Genomic DNA, 21,264 nt, shown 5'->3' on the forward strand with positions numbered 1-21,264 from the left:
TAGAAGACAATCCAACTGCTGAGTATTCTGCTTTCACAAAACACACATGCACAACAACTCCAGCAGGAATTGTTCAGTCAACTCAATACTCTAAGTCAGTGTTATTGATTACTCTCATTCACTCCGAAACAGAAATGAATTAAACACATTGTGCAAATAGATAAAGCTTATTTGTAAGCCAACCTTCAAATAGAATTAAAGGTGAAATGAAAAGGCAAATGCATTCACAATAATAAGTAGGAAGTCTTTTAGAGTTCCAGGGAATTCTTTAAAAGACTTGCAGAATAAACCAGTAAACACAATTAGGCAGCTGCAATCAGTCTACTAAATTCTTACTCTTACCTGGGGGTCATCATTCCTGTGGCACTGGTTAAAGGCTTTCATTAACAAAAAAATTGACAAACCAGGTAAGTTACTAGCAAATAGTGCTTATGTCTGTATGCGTTCATAGATTTTTTGTTTGTTTAGCGTGTCTCCTACAAAGAAAGGCTGAGAGACCTGGGACTGTTCAGTCTGGAGAAAGGAAGGCTCAGGGGGATCTCACCAGTGTATATAAAGGCCTGAAGAGAGGGTGCAGAGAGGACACAGCCAGGGTCTGCTTAGTGGTGCTGAGCAACAGAGGCAATGTGCACAAACTGAATCACAGGAGGTCCCTCCGAACATCAGGAAACACTTTTTCACCATGAGTGTGACCGACCATGACCATTGACACTGGTTGCCTAGGGAGGCTGTGGAGTCTCCATCCTTGGACTCCACAACTCCATCAAAAGACAACCAGACACAGTTGTGGTCACCAGCTCTGAGTGGCCCTGCTTGGACCTGATGACCTCCAGAGGTCTCTTCTAACCTCAGATATTATGTGAAATGAAGATCATATTTAATATCTAAAGCAGATACCAGGTCCAACTGAATTATGCATTCTACAACCATACAGTAAAAATACACAACCATCCTGAAGATACTGTAACAAAGATACTGAATGCCTAAGAAGTCATTAAGTGACATTAAGCAGTTTAAATACTGTAAAACTTTAACTCTGACATACCTGAATATAGCTTGCCCCTTATCCTTTACAGCTTCCCCTGATGCTATAACTGGTGAATCTATGCAACAGTAAAAAATAAAGCTGAACTTTTCCCATGTTTCAATGCACCTCTGGTACCCAACCATATCTGGCGTGTTAACAGTTATCCCCTCAACATGCAGAGATGACTGGAACAGTTCTCAGAAATACAGGAAACAATGCCCCAAAGAGGCTAGATAATGACCTCCTGCCCAGGAAGCAATTTTAAAGTGAATCCTGTGGTATACTGAATAAACAAGTAGGTTAAGTCTTATTGCTGTAGAAACTATTCTGAATATTTGAGCACCTTTCATTACAGCAGCAACATAACACTTCACAAGTATTAAACACCTATAGGAAAGTTTTAATCAAGACAGACACAACAACACAAAGAACCAAGCAGCAGCATAATGTAAGCCTTCAGTTCACAGAACTTTAAAAATCAAATTTTAATAATTCAACATGATCCTAAGCACTAACTTCAAGGAAGTATTTCGTGAAGCAAGATTACAGTTAAAATATACACCATGAAAAACAAAACCTTCCTAGAAAAAAAGTCTGCTCATTCCAGGATAATAGGTCATCTTTACAAGCAGGTTAATCAAAAACCTTTCAGCTAGCATCTTTTTCCCACAGCTAACATAGAAATGACTCAAATGCTTTTGAAAGAATTGCCAGACATGATCCTGCCTTCATGAAGCTCATTCCTGGTCTCAATAGATCCATGAGTCAAGTATCAGAATCTGATGTAAAAGGGTCAGCGAGTAGGAAAAGTTACTCCCCTAAAACTGAAACCAGAGAAGTCAACTAAAAAGGGGTGTGAATTAGGAAGTCTCAGCAGAGCATCTTAATTCTTAGAGGAAGACACAAACACATAGTATTATTTACTGCAACATGTGTCTTCAAGCTAAATACACTTCAAGTAAATAGGGAAGCTTTTCCCTCCCCTCAAAAGTAACTACCTCCTAGCCTTAGGATGAAAGACATTCAGTATATTCATATCTCTATTCATGCAACACATCACTACCAGTAACAGAAGCCCTTGTGTATGAAAATACACAAAAGAGGCTGTAAGACCACATGCTTCTTAGCTAGTAAATAGTAACTTAGATTTTGGTTCATAATTTGCTGCAGCTAGTTTTCAACTACAGAAGAGAACAGAGGATAAAATAGTCAGAATTGGGAGAGCAAAAATAGTTTTATCACATACACTTTACTCATTTATCACACACTCATTTCTTCATTATGTTAAACTCTGGAACGGTACACAAAAACCAAATCCACCCCACTATTAAGTTACATTCATCTTTAAAGTCAGAATTAATTATCTTGGATATGCATATTTTAGGAAGAATGCATATAAACCCTTAAGTATTAGGTCTGCAATGTAAAATTACTGAACTCAGATTACCCATCACTATAATACATCATCTCTTAACTGTTCAGGTCTAGTCCAACTCCATTGGTATCAATGGGGCATTTAAAACTGATTTGGAAACAGAGAAGGACACCGCATTTGAAAGGTTACTACACTAGCTTACATCAGTTATACTGGAATGGGACAAATTAACAATCACCTTAGCTCAGAATGCACAGAGCTCACCATAACCAGACAAGTTTATCTGCAGCACTGCAAACCAATAGTAGATTGAAAAGGCAGGAGCTATACTACTTGTGTCAAAATATAACTACATAGCATTATGCTTGCAATCCTTCTGTTACCACAATGAGGAAACACACAGGTACATACCATTGTTAACATAAACGTAACTGTGGAAACAGAGCAAGTTTTTACTCTCACAACCAGACATGGTAGCAGTGGGAGAAAAACAGAACAAAGCATTCCAGAAGCAATGTGAAGGATTTCTCTAGGCCTGGAAACAAGTGCTATTGCAGTGACACTGCATGTCAAGAAATAATGAATTTTACAAATCAGGATTTCATAAATCCATTCATCTGCAGAAAAACACACCCTATTAAGCATGCCAAAGTGCTGCTGTTAAAAGGCATCTCATGGGAAATATTAAATGACTTACAGTCTAGATAGGCAAAAAACACTAATATATTCTTTAAATCACATGCACAGCATTAAGTCATTCCAGCAGTCATGCAAGGCCACAGTTCATACCCTGAGTCACAAGTTGCTACTATTTAAGTAGAAGTTTTGTGTTTGTGGTTTTTTTTCTAAGAACAGTTAGAATCATAGAATCATAGAATAGTTAGGGTTGGAAAGGACCTCAAGATCATCTAGTTCCAACCCCCCTGCCATGGATAGGGACACCTCACACTAAACCATCCCACACAAGGCTTCATCCAACCTGGCCTTGAACACTGCCAGGGATGGAGCACTCACAACCCCCCTGGGCAACCCATTCCAGTGCCTCACCACCCTAACAGGAAAGAATTTCCTCCTTATATCCAAACTAAACTTCCCCTGTTTAAGCTTCAACCCGTTACCCCTTGTGCTGTCACTACAGTCCCTGACGAAGAGTCCCTCCCCAGCATCCATGTAGGCCCCCTCCAGATACTGGAAGGCTGCTATTAGGTCCCCATGCAGCCTTCTCTTCTCCAGGCTGAACAGCCCCAACTTCCTCATCCTGTCTTCATATGGGAGGTGCTCCAGTCTCCTGATCATCCTCGTGGCCCTCCTCTGGACTTGTTCCAACAGTTCCATGTCCTTTTTATGTTGAGGACACCAGAACTGCACACAATACTCCAGGTGAGGTCTCACAAGAGCAGAGTAGAGGGGCAGGATCACCTCCTTCGACCTGCTGGTCACACTGCTTTTGATGCAGCCCAGGATACGGTTGGCTTTCTGGGCTGCGAGCGCACACTGAAGCCGGCTCATGTGCATTTTCCCGTTGACCAGCACCCCCCAAGTCCTTCTCTGCAGGGCCGCTCTGAATCTCTTCTTTGCCCAATCTAGTTGCACATGTTAAAGCTTTTCACCTAAGCCACTTTAAGAAAATACATCGCTTAAAAAAAAACAACCCAAGTTAAAAATAAAGGCTTACTCTAAGTGAAACACACACAGATAGGTCAAGACTGCCATGTCAGAGGAAACTGCCTGATCAGGAGATCAAGAAAAAAAAAAAAAAAAAAACCACACTAAGATTACAGTCTAGGCAAAAGACTCAAAAGGAACGAGAGCATTTTTGTCACAGAATCACACAGATCTTTGACAAAACACCACACCACATCTTTATATACATTCACATAGGTTAAATACATGTATATCCACAAGATATCCACGAGACCTGTGGATATGAACCCTGAGACTTTAAGTTTAGACAGTTTGCTCCATCCCTGGCGGTGCCCAAGGCCAGGTTTGACAGAGCCTTGGGTGACATGGTTTAGTGTGAGGTGTCCCTGCCCATGGCAGGGGGTTGGAACTAGATGATCTTGAGGTCCTTTCCAACCTAAACCATTCTATGATTCTATAAGGCCACAATTATAAAAAAAAAACAAAAATACTCTAGTTTTGGAAGTTACGATAGAGTAGAACCAGCATCAATTTGCTCTGTAGTATGGGCAGTCTTAAACAGGGCACCACTGACACAACATAAGCCATTACATGCTTTTAGCAAAGGTCTATGAATTTTATTTCAGTTTTTTTTACAGTAGTCACATACAGCCTTTCTACTTTTACACTAGAAAGTATTTTATTAGACAGTTCACATAACTCAAGTTCAGTTTTCTAGCTTTTCTAGCTCACATGTACTAGGAGAGAGCTAGTAATATCTGACAAAAACTACCCATGATTTAATAGGTGCACTATTTGTCTCTACCATGAATTTCAAACTTGGGATTAAATACAAAAACGCAAGTAACATTAAGAAGCCTTCTGCCTCAGAACAGTAAGTAGTCATCCATCAACATCACAAGCTCATAGGCAGAGCTTTTTTTGTGGAGCAAACTGGTGACCTGTTCATCTAGGCAAGGTAATAAAGGTTCAGCAGTGTGCAAGTAGAGGCATAGTATCCACTCTCCATCGAACAAAGCATGTAAAACCACCACAGGCAGTGGTGGTAGGCACTTTGCTGCTTTGATAGGCAATGATGTTGCAGGACAAAGTAAGAGACCCACATTAACCTCTCTGCCTGCCCTACCCCTTGAAGGACACAATCTCTACCATAAGCAGCTCCTTGACACCAAGTTTCCAAAGCCACCTTTTTTCAACCAGCACTTCGCACTTCAGAAAATGCAAATTCTAACCAGTTACGTAAATTGTCAGGTAGAAAGCCAATGCACAGAATCATAGAATGGCTTGGGTTGGAAGAGACCTTAAAGATCATCTAGTTCCAACACCGTTGCCACAGGCAGGGACACCTTCCACTAAACCAAGTTGCACAAAGCCATATCAGACCTGGCCTTGGCATGTGAGAATGGAACAAGCAGCATACCAAATGCTTCTCAAAAATACAGCATCCACTGAAGTCACGATAAAGGAACTTTACAATTTGCTTACAAATAACAAAGCTATGCAATACAATTGTAAGGAAACACTGCTGCCATTAAGAGTTTACAATTTAAAAGGTGACAATCCCATAATTAGTTGTGCATAGGCCTATAGATCCACCTGCACAAAGTTCTTCACAGGTCAGATATGTGTTCCCATGCAGAAGATGATGACATATGTTGTTCTTTGTTTTACTTTTTCCATCTCAAATTTAACTGACATTTACAAACATGTGGTCAACCACTTCCATATACATTGTTTGTTCATTTATTTCAGACAATACATGGTTTTTTAATTCCTCCAGGAATGTTAATCTAGCTTCAAAGGTGAAGAGAAATAGTGCTGGCTGCTTTGTTCTCCCCTTAGTTATGCTGAACAGTAGTTGCTAAAAGAGCACAAAAGATGTGTAAAACCAGGTTCCACTAGGAACTCCAAAAAGCTTCATATCCATATCTTCCTCCAAAAATCAAATCCTTTTGTCCTACCACGTTTATGGCTTCTATTGCAAGGAGGGGATTTTGGCAGAGGATTGTGGATAGCTTTTTTTTTGTGTGTGTCAAATACAGTATCAGGATAGTATTGTCAAGGCTGCGTTCAAAAGAATGAAGATGCCAGATAAAATCTGCATTTAACTCTTATCACTTTGAGATTTTATGCACAAATTCCATAGGTTTCTTGGGGAAAACACACCACAATGCACCATCTATGAAAGTAGGAACTTTATCATATATATTCATGTACAGGAGACTAAAATACACTGAAGATATAAATCCTGCAATCTGGTATTTTTCATACTAGACTTTGCAAAGGAATAGTGTTCCCTTAGCTGAATTTTTTCCCCCGTTTTAAACAGTAGCTTCCCAAAGCACTTTTCTTGAAAAGGGGGAAGGGGACGTTCATTTCTGGTTTTCTTTCAATTAAAAGAGGAAACTGACCCCTTTATGAGCAACTGCAACGCTAAGTCACGATGCATCAAGGTTTAAGCTTCTAACCATTAAAAGAAAACAAGAACATACATAACATCAGCTACACAGGAGTATGATTCCTACTTGCTGTTACCATCAGCCAGGTACAAGAAGGAGCATTGACTCTGAGATAATGACTGCACAACTCAAGTCACACACTTGCTTTTTCTCTCCCCATTTCCTTCTTCACCCAGGTAAGACAAGGAGGAAAGTAAAAAGTCACCGGGACCATGGGCCAATCCCAAAGTATTTGGCAGATGAAGAGACCTGACTGAGCACTCCCACCCCTCACCACAGTTACCCTGCATGCTTACAAGTGAGGAAAGAAAAATGGCAATTTCAGAAAAATAGGTATTTCAACAGGCCAAACGGCCCATCTTAGACCCAGGCATTTCTCCTTGCCAAATTTCGAAGGCCTGCTGCAGATAATAGAGGTGACAGACCTTCTCAGAAAGGGTCTGCATTAACTTTGTGTAATGGGAAGCATTAAGCAACCTAACCTAAATACAGAGGGCCCTAGCAAATTCTTCTAAAACATGAAGGATCGAATGCCCTTGTGGCTCTGCACAGCACCTGGCAAAATGTATTAGCAATTTTAATTTTTTTTTCTTTCAATGTGCCAGTATATTTTAACTGCACCTCTGGATTTATGTCGATACTGAATATTACCTAATTATTCCTTAAAGGAAGCAAACTGCTTCCATGCAAATATATCTGCATGCATAAACTACAAGTAACAATTTATGCATGAATTTTCCAACCTTAATGTACAGATTATCAGCAGTGCAAGAGTTCCAAGTTGGAGACCTCAAATTTCGAAATTAAAATTAGAATACAAAGTAATATTCTAAGGAACTACATTCACTTGTACAAAGCTATATTTTGTTATTCTACATAATAACTAATGTTACCAGTGCTGCCTCAAAAGTTTTTAAAAATACTTCATATTAAAATACAAATTTTTGATAAATAGTCCTTAAGGTTTAGGAAATCTTCAATAGACTTGCCTGATAAAAATACCATGGATCCCTTTTCTGTCAGCCATCAACAGCTACCAGAATACATACACATGAAGAGAAGACTGAATGCACCAACTTTTCTATCTGGATCACAACGAACAACAGGGCAGATACTCATTCACTGGCTGCTTTTTGAAAATTCTGTTTTGGAAACAACAGATCACTTACTTGTGCTCTCCCCCATTCAAAGAGAACAAAATTAAGCTTCTAAAAAAGGGAAAAAATAAAAAACAACTAGTAATTTTCAATATTCTAAAAGTATCCATCAGATTCTTCACACGGACTGCCTGTAGCTGTGTGCTATTCCACGAATCATTTAGGCAATAACGAACATAAACCCATGCTTTTGTTCAAATCACACACAGTGGGATTACATGTGAACTGACCCTCCATGTATTAAGTGAAGACAAAGCTTTGCTTTGAGCTCATTCCTGCTCTTAGATTGGCAAATTTAGAAAGTTTAGTGTATTTATCAGTTTCCAAATCTCGGTAGTTTGTTTTAAAAGTACAAATGCAAGCCAGGAAATAAACCCAAGTTTCATCACTACTTTCAGCACAAAAGAACAAAAGAGTGTATGGGCAGAGAGGCTAATAGGGGGAAAGAAAACAGAACACACATCTTTGGCAACATTATTTACAAGCTTTAGCAAAGAAAAGAAACAGCAGGCAAGTTTTCCCCCTAAATATATTAATCAGGGTGTCTTAAAAAAAAAATATAAGCAGCCCTAGTGATAAAAAGACAGATTGTTTCACCAGTTCTCACTAGGGGTTTGATATTGTAGAGCCACTGACAAAGGGAAGCATGATTATGTCTTAATTGAGACTTTAAATAGTGCATTTCAGAAAGCAAAGTAGAACTACCTTGGTTTATTACATTTTTAGAGAACAAAATATACTTGGTTTCTGAAACATAATTAAAAACTATTTTGAGACTGTAGCACCAACCCAAACTTGAATACTTTTCTATTCTTGTCACTGCTTTATTTCAGGAATTCACTGTTCCAAGGATTTAAGCAAAAAGATAAGAAATAGGAAACGGGAAGGATATACAGGAAGCTTTGTACTTCCTCCATTTCTGCTTAATCCTGGCAAAAAATCTTGCAGATTGTCATGTCACCAAGATTACAATTCACATCACCAAACAATCACCAAATTACTAGGAAATGTGCCCAGTGTAGGAGTAATAGCTACCAAATTTCAAAGTTTGGTGGCAAAATACAGAGCAAAAACCATGAGCAACCACTTTTTTCGTTTGTTTGTTTATTAAAAAAAAACAAAAAAACAGGAATTGCCAACTAAAGCCTGTTATCCTGCTGGTCTAATCCAGTGGGAGTACAGGTTGTTGTAAACTAAGCCAGGAATCTTCCCTCTAAAAAAGAGGTTCTAGTACATGAAGCAGAACAGCAATAAAAGCAAGCTGCTAAACAGTGTGAAAGTAACATGTAAGAGATTACCCCAGATTTGGTAAATCCTGGCAAATGCTAAGGGTTTACAATTCCTTTCAACTTCAACACCACCAGCACCCAGCAGGATGCATTCAGCATCACACACGACCTGCATGTACTTTTAGCTGGGGTGCTTTAAAATGAATAAATAAAAATCACAGCAACTCCCAAGTATAAAAATTTGAGACTTCATTCCCAAATAATCTCTTTAATGAGCAGGTGGTATTCTCTAACACCAAATAACAAAATAAAAAGGGTCTGCACTACAAGCTAAAAAGGACATAGTCAAGGAAAAGATGAAAACAAGAGCTATTCCACAAACGCTAAGAATGAAAGAGCTATCATTGGGAAGAACCACATTCCTCATCTGTGTTTTTTACCCTGAACCAAAAAGGTGCAAATTACTTTCAAAACCAACAACAAGTTTATCTTACTGCCTGTAAAACCAGATGCTTTTCTCAGCTATGTGGTTTGTCTACTCCACAAGGCTGGTAGCTACAACAGCTTTTTACTGGAAATTGCAAGCAATATGTGCTTGACCTTGTTCTCAGTGAAACCAATAGACAAGACCTGCAGTGACTACAAATACAGCATCCACTCAGGTCTTGGCTCAGACACTGTACATGTAACTTTCTCCTAGCATTGCTCAAGTTTTTAAGCAGCTGCATGAAAGGTTTTGGAAAAGAAGCAGAATTAGTGTAAAAGAGACATATCAGTTTGTGATGTACGAAAACCCCACTGAAGTAAAGAAGTTGTCTGAATTTATAAAAAGTATCGTTCACATGAAGTGAAAACAGCACCCTCTTGACTCTCTCTTTGGTCCTTTCAGAGAATGCAGCTCCACAATACATGACCACCAGCAGAGAAGCCAGTTTTTAAACAGCCTTCTATTCCCATCCTGAAAGTGCAGTTCAGCACCTTCTCAGGACTGCTGATACAGCTGTTCACCAGCTGTGTTATGAATCACCAAAATGATCACTTAAAAACAGATACTCTTAACCTAGATCATTTCAGTGACCCAGTTTTACAGAGCAGCCTCATAAACAGTACAGATACAACTGAAAATGCCAAAAAGGTTCCTTATATCTTTGGTAAAGTTCTTACAGTCAGGTATCTCCCCTTTTCCCAAAAGAAAACACTGGCTGCAATTATACCCTCAAAATGCAAGAAATCCATGTGCACAGAAAGCACACTGAAGTCTCCTATATTAAGGAGACTTTTTTGATCCTTTTAGGTCTACCTTGAATTGGTATCTTGATTGATATACCTTGGAATAAATATGTGCCACCTAGTGCATCATTCACAGCTAAACGAACAAAAGTAACTTACCAAACGTCTAGCAAATTCTCTATTTTCTGAAAGAAATCCATATCCTGGGTGTACCTTGGAAAAAAAAATTAAAAAAGAAATCACATCGGTTAAATTCTGAAGCCAGACACCAGATTTACTAGCACCTTTTCAGATAATGGGGAAGGTGAAGTAGACCATTAAGCATTTAAATTAGTTAGGTATTTTAAGAAACTGTGTCTTAACACACTGATGTATATAAGTCAAGCTGTAAAGACTCACTGGTTAAACTGTCATTTCTGAAACAAACATTCCATACTTAACTCGGGAGAAATGTGCTGTTTGCAGAGTAATGGGCACCCACTCCCTTTGGCATTTTGCCTTCTATTCTTTTTAACTCCATTTTGCCACATTTATCTCATGCCAGACTTCCACATGTATGCTCATCCATACTCTTGTCAGCAACCACTATAATACCTCCATCCCAAAATATTTCTAGCAGTGATCAGAACAGCGGTCTTCAGGTCCTCAGCCATTAGCCTCCTACCTTTAGCAACCCTTGCTGGAGACAACACTTTAGTGTCTCATTAGTTTAAATCATGCATCTTTATGTGTCTGGTTTGCTATTCACACCCCAATTTATACACTGTAATTACTTAAGAGGAGTGTAAGAAAGTTTTACTTTTCACAATTCAATTAAGATTCTTGATCCCAATATACTCTGACGGACAAAGTATAAGCAATTTTATACTCCTCTTTTAAAGAGCATAAACAACTGGGTTCCATATTCAGAAACTCAGGGGGAAGGGAATAGTTTTCCTTACAGGCAAGTTTTTGACCCCTGAAACCACTATACCAAAACATCCTCTTTGAAAGAAATCACAATGCTGATCCAAACTGTTCCAGGGTAATTAGCGTTGCTCACATATACTCATCAAATTTTATTTGAATAAATGCCCTGTGTACAGTTGCTCTGAATAATACATTTGCTTCACTGACAGAACAAAGAACATTAGGCATGTCAACATGACTACACATTAGTTTTTCCAACTGATTCCTGCTAAGCTTTGAATGTCTGGCCAATTTGGAGGGAGAAAGGCAGAATAGCCCACATTTACACACATAAGCTAACATGCATTTTGTAAACATTCTGAAAACAAAATAATTATAGGAAGCACCATTTATCTTATCTTCCTGTAAATAACGTTTATACAATTTAGAAAGTGATTCACACTAAGTTTAAGCAAAAGCCTTTTCGGATACACTTTGTAAAACATTCAAAATAAAGCCATTATGGCATATAAAGGGTTAGTGCTCAAAACTAATTGGGATTTTTTTTTCCCCCAGCAAATTTGGAAATGAACTGAAGCTGCTCCCTGGTGTGAAAGCTGAATCCAGCAGCCACCTGCAGGATCAGCGACCAGTGCTGCCAGATGCTACAAAGCCTTTGATTTCCAGTAGCGATTTCAGACACATTTAACTCATGTGACATGAACTAACTGGAATAGCATATTCAATCACTTCCCCCCCACACCTTTAAAAAGAATACAAACTCTGGCTTTTCTGCTTTCTATATATGAAACAGCTGCAGCAGATAGACTCATTCAGACTCACAGCTTGGGCCCTGGTTTTCTTAATGACTTCCATGATGGCATCCATGTTGAGGTAGCTTTTGCTGGTGGGAGCTGGGCCAACACAGACAGCTTCGTCCGCCATTTTCACATGAACCTGAAGAGGCAATATTCTGCATTAACAGATGCTCCCAGCAAAAATAATTACCATCACCCTGAAGTATGCACACAAATCTGATTGTTTCAAAGATAATTTACATACCGTAACCACTCTAAAATACACACTGAAATTACCAACATTGGCATACAAGAACTCGCACAATAAACCTAATTTCATATAACTCCAAGCTTAAGTCACTGTCAAAATGTTTTATTATTCCAATATATTATTTTGAATTTGATTAAATAAAATCATGACAAATATAATTTCAGCTTCCTATACTGATCATCTATATGTAAATTCAGTCTAAAAAGTACTTTGTTACATGTAACCAGGGTAGTCTAATATCCTAATACTTAATAACAAACATTCATGACCAGTTCTAAGCAGGCTCCCCAGGAAGTTGGGGATAATTAGAGTGAATTGAATGAAGGGATGCAGTGAGTGTCCCTGCACAGCATCAGGTCAGCACCATGCACAAATTAAAGCCTATGACTAAAGAGTTCAATATCACTACACGTGAACCAGAAAATCTTGAGAATTATTTAAGCAGGCTCATGTTTGATTCCTAATCCATTGTATCCTCATTTATATGCATTTGCCAAACATTTTTAGTCAAATCTGAATTATACAAAACAGACAAATGTTTCCAACATTTTACCAGGAATAATAAAATTGCTAAGTTTGAAGTTAGAAGTCTATTTACAACTCATATGCAAGCTAACTTTGAAGAAAAAGTTACAGGAGTTTAGTCAACATGTTTTCAGAGTTCAGAATTACTTTTCCTTTAAGGTAATATACACACAGACCCAGGAAACAGAACAATCAGTTTTCCTCATGCTGTTCTCCTCTTCTAAGCTCTCTTTCAGTACATATTTAAGAAACCATGCCATTGCTTAAACTGTGCAAGATTATACTAGCTATATGTCAGTAAGACTTGTTTATACTGACAGTTTGACATTTATAATGCCTACCAGTTTTAAGTTATGAAACATTTGATATCTTCAGCACTCAGAACGAAGAATACACTGTTAAAAACCCTGTTCTTTTAGAAAATGAGTACTCACATATGTGAAATTTGAAACATCTTTAGTTTATTTTGTTCTTTGTGAATAGGAATTTTATTTGGAAGTAGCATGAAGGCTGTCAAGTATGGCAAACTAAGGTTAGAACTAATGCAGCCCACATACTATTGGCTCATTCAGAAAAAAACAAGCCAGGAAGAAAAAAAAGCCATCTAGTATGTGACAAGCCTAGTTAAACAATATTTTGCTAATAATGAATACAATACAAAATAAACATTCAGGTAAGTACAACAAACATGTATAACAAGCACAGGAGTTTTCCGAACTCTGCAAATGCTAGTGTCCTGTTCCCCTGGTAGGATTAACCTAATTCCAAGTTTCTTTCTGAGGCATCTCTTAAATAGCTCGCCAATTTGCTGTGTGCTCATGAGTTCACATAACCTGGAACCACCACACATTTCACATTTGAATTACTGCTTCTGTGAAGTCATTGTAGTTTTATTTTACTACTACAGCATTAGCCTCCCATTAAAACAAAGCAAAACCAAAACACCCAAAGCACTAGCACAGAATCATGAAGCAAGATATTAATGCTTTTGCAGAAAGTACACCTCAGCAACTTCAAATGCTGTCAAGATTAGCCTATCATTCTTCCTAGAGCACTAAGTACAAGAAACAAGATGGCCCTTGGATACCTTTATTTGCATGATAAACTTATATGCTTTAAGATGCTGGTTTGAATTTCAACATGGTTTACACATCTAAACAAAGTTATTCAAGTTTAAGTATAGTTGAGCATGTATGCTTTACAAAACCAAAAGGTTCTATATAGAAAATTACTAACTTAATACAGTTATTTTTAGGTATTAAGAGAAAAACCCTCCTCACATGAAGACACCAACAGTCCCGTTAGTACCATAAGCAACCACAGAAGATACTGCAAAACCACTAATTTGATCCATGTACACAGTCTCGAGCACTTTTCCCCCTACCATTTTCTCCCCGCTTCTGAAATGTCTCACTGTTACGTAAACTCTTTGGAGTTTTGACTCTTCCTTTCCTACATTCCCCTGTAACCTGGCAAATCCATTTCTCCTTGTTTACTTTACTGCAAGTTTAGTGCCTTCTCTAATTCAGTGCCAGCTCAGCCTTGCATACACTCTAATATACCATATGTAGATATAACAAAACAGCAAAACAATAACCATATCACATTCACCTTGCCCAACACACCGCCTACAGGGCGCCAAGCAAATCTGTAAAGGACAAGAAAAAGGTCTCCATTCCTCCCCACTAGTACAAAGCCTTCAGTTTTTTGGGTTCCAGAGAGAGCTCTTCAATCTATAGATCCTTCTCGTGCCTCTTTTTTTGTAAAGGTGATTAAACCAACCCACATCTAATCTTGAAGTGGAGATCTGTTTCTTCTTAGTAATTCATGATGTTAATTCCCCTCTAAATATTTGATTTTTCCCCAATACATGTAGTTCATGAAGAATACACAATACCATTACATAAATACATTGCAGAATTTACAGTATAGTATAAACAAACCTAATTACATTAACCATAATTACTACCCAGCATTATAACAAAAGCCATCATTTGAATCTACATGACAGCCAAAACTTTCAGCTTACTACCAAAGGGCACATAACTCACACAATAATTCACTAAACCTTTTCTTTGCAGAAGCTGACTTATAATACAATTATTTCTAGACAGTCCAATGAATCCAGCAAGTTCTCTTTGGGGCCTATAGGGATGCTGGGGAGGGACTCTTTGTCAGGGACTGTAGTGACAGGACAAGGGGTAACAGGTTAAAACTTAAACAGGGAAGTTTAGATTGGAGATAAGGAGGAAATTCTTTCCTGTTAGGGTGGTGAGACACTGGAATGGGTTGCCCAGGGAGGTTGTGAGTGCTCCATCACTGGCGGTGTTCAAGGCCAGGTTGGATGAAGCCTTGTGTGGGATGGTTTAGTGTGAGGTGTCCCTGCCCATGGCAGGGGGGTTGGAACTAGATGATCTTGAGGTCCTTTCCAACCCTAACTATTCTATGATTCTGTGATTCTTTTTCAAGCACAAGTTTCAAATATATTCATTTTCAAATTCAAGGGTTGATTAATTGCTTGACTTAAATCACACAATTCTAGGTATTCAAAACTTGTCCCTAACTTTCTACAGCTTAAACTTCAGAGGTGTAATTTCTTCCTTTTCTATTTTAGTTTACAAAAACAATGCCAACAAAACAAAGAAGTTGTCCCAGGAGGTTCCTGAAGAAATGAAATTCCTTCGTAGATATTAGAATTGACCCTGCAATCTCGAGCATGAATGGATAACAACAAGGATTGTAAAAGCAGACAAACCTTAATGTGTTTAACGGTTTATACTGAAAGTTTTAATCCTCAAAAGATACACTTTAAGCTATTTGTTTCAAGTTAGAAAATGCAAACAACTAGAAGTCATGAAAAGACACATCCTGTTTGTGTAAGAGCAGCATAATTTCTGTAGAAGTTGTATATTTGAAGTCGTAAATTTCATAAGGACCAATTACTTTGCAGCAACAGAAATAAGAGATTCATCAAAACCTACTGAATCATTATTTTACAGAACATCAGTCTAATTCAAAAACTACAGACTTAATTTAGTCATCCAAATCCCTGTATAGGTTTGTTTCAACTTTGGAAATCCAAATCACAGCCTCCTCAGCTCTTCATCTATGACAAATAACCACTAATACTACTCTGGATTTAACAAGGACTCCTAGCAGAAGAAAATTAGAATAAATACTCTTAAGTTGCACAACTACTTTTGGATTAAGGTACAAAGACAACTGGACACAGTGTGAAGTACAACACTGATTTTACTGCACAATTCTTCACGACCACATACAGACAGACAAACTAGCTCAAGTTCAACACACTTAGTTTAGAAGAAAATGCACAAAAATGGCCACCTTTTCCAAAGCCAGTTTAGATCCAGAAGCCATTTTCATGGCAAGGTACCTAAACCAGTAAACCCTGCTAGATCTTTATACAGGAATAGCTTTGCATTTCTTCACCAAGTTCCCAGCAAATGGGCACATAAAGTGAGGAGTCCATCAGGGCTGATTAGCCAGCCATTTCTGGCTTCGATTGGTTCCAAGCACCACTCCAGGCTGCAGCAGCTCTCAGGGTGCAAAATGCAGTAAGAGCTAACAGCAGCAGCAGTGATTGGTTTTGGAGATCCTTCTTCTACATTATGTCTCAGTATTTCAGGAGGATTTATAAACCACGTTTGGTGCCAGGTCTTGGCACTGTATCCCAAAAGAGAAATATGCCTTCACCCAAAATTTTGCACAGAAGCACCACAAAAATACTCAGTATCTGCTTTGCAGGAGATAACCCGATTTAGGTCTACATTGACTAAGAGCTAGTAAATACCCAAATTAGCTAGATCATGTTAGGTCTCCTTTACCCTGGAAGGTGGCACATGTATTCATTTGACAGCAGCATGCTCTCATGCCCAGCCATACTCCAAATTTACTGAGTTATCCCTTTAATCAAACCTGCATCCCAAATAATAATTTTGAGATCACATATGGCACTCCTAGAGATGTTCTGCTTAACACCAAGAATCAAGGTAACCCTCTCCAGGAGTCATTCAGCTGCTGCAGGTTGCTAGTTGAAGCCTACATTATAAACAAGTCACATTTACATATGTACGTCCCTCAACATTCGAATACAGAAAAGCTGTGTTAGCATGGAAATTTATGAAAAATTATTTTAAGGCAAAGAACTAAACACTTATTTTCAGTGCATATACAATGTATAGAACAAAAACACTAAGATAATTTACAGATCCCCTGGCATTACAATTATTCAGCAACTCCAGTTTTTTAGCTTCTTCCGGATCCAATTCATGACAGAAGTGCTCTTTTCATCAATTTTATAGCAACTCTCATCTACTAATTCCAAAAAGTAAATGCCGATTTTGTCATGAGAGCCAAGAGAGGAACAAAAAATACATTTACATGTGTTTCCTAACAGAGTGCTTACTAACACCCACATAGTTTCCAAAGAAAATTTCATCTACTTCAGCAGTTTCTGATGTTTACTGTGTGACAGATGCCGTTTACTTCAGTGTAAACGCCTAATTAGCACATACACACATTCACTCCCCCTACTCCTAAATCTCTGAGGAGGTAAATGTCTGGGATTCCCCACTGTCAGTTTTTCAGAGTAGGTCACCTCACTCATCCCCAGGTCTCAACACAAGTTGATATTCATGCAGCAGAGACAGTTATACTGAGTTGCAACATGCATTCCCCCCCCCCCCAATTCTTCTGTAGTCTTTTAGAATTTATATATATGGAAACTGTTATATCTGCATTACAGTGCTAATCAAACCTATGAAGCAATCAGAAAAAACTAAGTGAAGACAACACTTTTGTTTGGTACACTAGATAAGATCAAGCATTGTTTAGACAAAGAAATCTAATCAAACAAGTCATTCTCCTTTTATAGCTCAAATCAATATTACACATTGGAACAACATCCGTTGGTGTAAGTGGATTCACTTAATTGGCCCAAACTGCATAATACGGCTCAGCAAGACAAATCACAATTAGCTCTACCCATAAAATAGGGCTAATGAGTAAATCCTTTGTAAGGTAGCTAAAAAAAAACCCCAACTACCTCAAATCTTGCCAGCACCACTGCCAAAAGAGACAAACAAAATAGAACAAAAAAGCTTGTGGTATTGAACAGTCTTGAATTAAAAAAAAAAAAAAAGGCAAAAAAGGGTCAAATTTACTGCTTTGCCAAAACCACATCTTTCGTCTGACCTAAGTGTCTTCTATCAGCTTTACACTAAAATACACACACCCAGAATACAATAAATCTGTGCTCATGGTGAGTGCATGGTATTCATACAGCCTTTAAAGTGCTATCTGCAAAGAAATACTGCTACACGATTACTGCATTTAACCCTAAAATGAAATAATGGACACATTTCTAAACCATGTGAAAAGCAGAACTGTGAAAGCCATAAACAGCATAACTATCCCATCTTTTCCTCATTTATTTTTACTCAGCATTTCAAAAACCTAAATAAAAATTTATGCAGATGAACAAGTCAACCTACTGAGTCAGCACAAGCAGATTTCTCTGTCTGCAAGCTTATTTGAAAATGTTCTTTTTTTTTCTTTTCCATTTGATGGCCCAACAATAGTCATGTGAGGACTAAGGTAAAACAATTCTTTGGTGGATTTGAAACGTTTGGTTTGCTGAAGGGTACTTGCAGTCCCCTCCCAAGCCCACAAGGACTCTCAAAACAGCCCATCCGTTAGCACCCACAGGATTAGATCCCGAGTTAGCAGACACCAGCAAGAAGGAAAAAAAAAAAAGGGGGGGGGGGGAGGAGAGAAAAATATCAGCACCCTTTTCTCTACCCCACCCTGCCCTTCAGTTCACCAATGATTCAAAACTTGAAGGCAGCAATAGCCTCAGGAATGGCCTCAAAATTGACATATTTCAGTTACAATTAAAGTGGAAGGATCCAGGTTGAACTGAACAGTCTTTAAAAAGAGATACACCAAGCAGGCAAGACTGCACGTCTCACCAAGATTAAGAAAATGCACTTCTACACTTCTGTTCACATTCTCACTTAAAAATGCAAATTTATTTTTGTAACCTTAAAAAAAAAAAAAGAAAAAGAAAGCATAACCAAAAATCTCTCTCCCATGAACAAAGCTCTGGAACTTTGTTGGCTGCTAAAGAGACACATGACTTTACTTGACAAAGACTGCATCAACAGAAAAGGACTCCCCATTGTATCTAGATGCCTGATCACTCATACTGTGAAAAACAGAGCATGCTAAGGGTGTCATACAGTGAGAGTCTGAAACAAAATTCCATTTGCTGGGACAAGCAAGGAAATGCCCCCACAGTTCTGAAGACATTACAGATAAGAATCTGGAGGAGAGTCTGTCAGAATGGCTTTGGCTCCTAACGCCTTTTGCTACATACTTACTCTTTGGCAGACAGCTTCCCAGTGAAGCACCTCCAGAATACTGATGGGAAAGAAGGCTTCTCCATCAGAATTTTATTGCAGGTGCTTGCTGTGTTTTACCCTATAAAACAGTAAGGACCAGAAACTAGTAACTCAGTGCCTCATACAAACTTAAGACCACAGATCTGGCTGAACTTCAGTTCTGCAGAGCTGAATGTTGGGCAGACCATATAACTAGGCTGACTAAAACAATGTGGTGGGTCCTTCTGGACAGACACTGAAAATTGAAGGCATGATATTTGTCTCTATAGTATGTTATTTTCTAGGAAAGCTTGTCTCTAAAGGCTTCTATTGAAAACAATTCAATCATTCTTAAAAAGCGTTCTTTAGCCCATCAAGTCCATGGGCAGATAACCAGCAAGTAAAAATAAAAGGTTGCTTAACTTCTCAAGTTCAAGCAGCTTTTCTTCTTGAGAGGAAAACCTGCTTAAAGCTCTAGAAGACAGAAAAAGCCAATCTGTCACAGTTAATAGCCAATAAGAGCTATTTGTTTGCTGCTGAAAATTTAGCAGAATTAAATGCTTGGTTTGTATCACAACTTTCCACATGTTTTAGTCAACACCAACCAGAATCAACTTTTCTTTGGCAGAAAAACTGAAGTAGAAGAGGGAAAAGATAGATTGGTAGCCATCTTGTTTACTAATCTACCTTTGGATGAACTGCAAGATTAACAGAGAAATTGGGAAGGAAAAAACACAAAGTCCCATTCTTCAACTCCATCTCCTTGTATCACAGCAAAACACTGCTCACAATCTTCAGGAAAAAGCATTCCTCTTGTCTCCTTCCATTCATGTCTCCCTTGGATAGGGTGGGGCAGCCAGAAAGTTTCTTCACCTAAGTGAAGATTAGAGGCAGCACAGCCACTCAAATGAGCCCTTATTGATTTAGGGGATGCTGCGAAGACACAGTCTGCAAGCTAGCAACTGTACTCACACCTCCACAGACTAATTTTACTCTAGAGTACATTATCTAGAGCAAGTCTCCAGGAGAAATGGGAGAATTTTTAGTTCAGAGCATACACTAACAACTTGGGAAGATCCTTAATAAATCTGTTTACCAAAGCAAGAGTCTCCATCTGTTTCAAGAGTTGAACAATTCATCATATTTAGAGCAGTCTGCTATGCTCTGTGTGGATGCTAGAGTATCATCTTTGCAGTGTATGTGATTTTGAGCTTTAAGTGTTTTAGAGAAAGAATTTTTTTGTGATGTTAACAAAATAGTGGTGTCCTACAGAGTTTTTAGTAGCCTCTCTGCATTTCAAACACATCTGCACCCACATGTCAGCCTTTCCCTAATGGAATCTCAGCTTCTAAGCACATTAGCAAAGCAACAGGACAGATCGTTCTCATGCTGTTTCGTTTTCCTACCTCTCCCAAAAACAAGCTCACCACGGAATGCATTTGATGTATGTTTCTTTGCTTTGTTTTCTAAACAGGTAAGACATGCGGGAGATGAGAAAGCTAGTAGTTAAGCAGGTCTAGAAAACAGTATCACATGGCAGCAAGGGTAGCCAACTACAGAACTTTATATAGTAGAGATTTAGCCCTTAATTGAGCTAGGTATCCCAGAAGATGTAAAGGATTCAGAAAAAATAGCTTTAACTCCAGCCACATTACAAAGCAACACATAATACGCACTGGTAGCATGCTCCTAACTAGATTTTAGCTTAACTCAGATGGCACTCTGCTTCAGATGGTTGAACGCAGCACACAACCATTCAGATGAGGTTCCTATCGGGTCTCCAAATCTGCCTGCCTACAGATGGATGGGGTGCAGAAATTGCTTCCAGTATCCAAAGATGGTAGTAAAGTCAAGGATCCCTGAAACCAGTTCCAGGGTTGACAGAACAGCCCACAGCAGCAACAAGGTGAATTCACAGCTACCTGGCATTTCAACTACACAACAGGATTTAAAAGAAAGATGAGAGGAAAAAGTATGGCAACATATTTTGGAGCAGTTTCTGGATGACCAACATTAAAAAAAAAAAAAAATCAGAAATGCAAGATACAGACCCTACAGTAAATTACTTCCCAAAATGAGCCACATATTGAGACATGAATAAGCCACACTTTATGCAAATTCAAGTTGCCACTCAAAGGATAACCTCAACCCTAACTCTCCTCCACATTCAGCTCTAGCAATTACAATGCTGCTGAGACAGATCAATGAACTGAACAGACTCAGTGGAAAAGTAACCTAAGCGGAGGGGAAATTAACCTTCT

General features: G+C 38.5%; 1 protein-coding gene across 6 annotated transcripts in view; it reads right to left on the minus strand.

Annotated features, from left to right (window-relative positions):
• Positions 1–21,264, minus strand: part of PCCA (propionyl-CoA carboxylase subunit alpha) — a 276,456-nt gene that overhangs the window by 226,597 nt on the left and 28,595 nt on the right. For all 6 annotated transcript variants that reach the window (XR_010612328.1, XM_065677991.1, XM_065677989.1 and 3 more), the window contains 2 exons: positions 11,853–11,966; positions 10,281–10,334 (listed from right to left, as the gene is read on the minus strand). Coding sequence is in view for 5 of the 6 variants with exons in the window: in XM_065677991.1 (XP_065534063.1) it covers positions 10,281–10,334; positions 11,853–11,966 (168 nt within the window). In the remaining variant the exon portion in view is untranslated. The remainder of the gene's footprint in view (positions 1–10,280; positions 10,335–11,852; positions 11,967–21,264) is intronic.

The sequence above is a fragment of the Lathamus discolor genome, chromosome 4, assembly GCF_037157495.1.
Source record: "Lathamus discolor isolate bLatDis1 chromosome 4, bLatDis1.hap1, whole genome shotgun sequence".
NCBI lineage: Eukaryota > Metazoa > Chordata > Aves > Psittaciformes > Psittacidae > Lathamus > Lathamus discolor.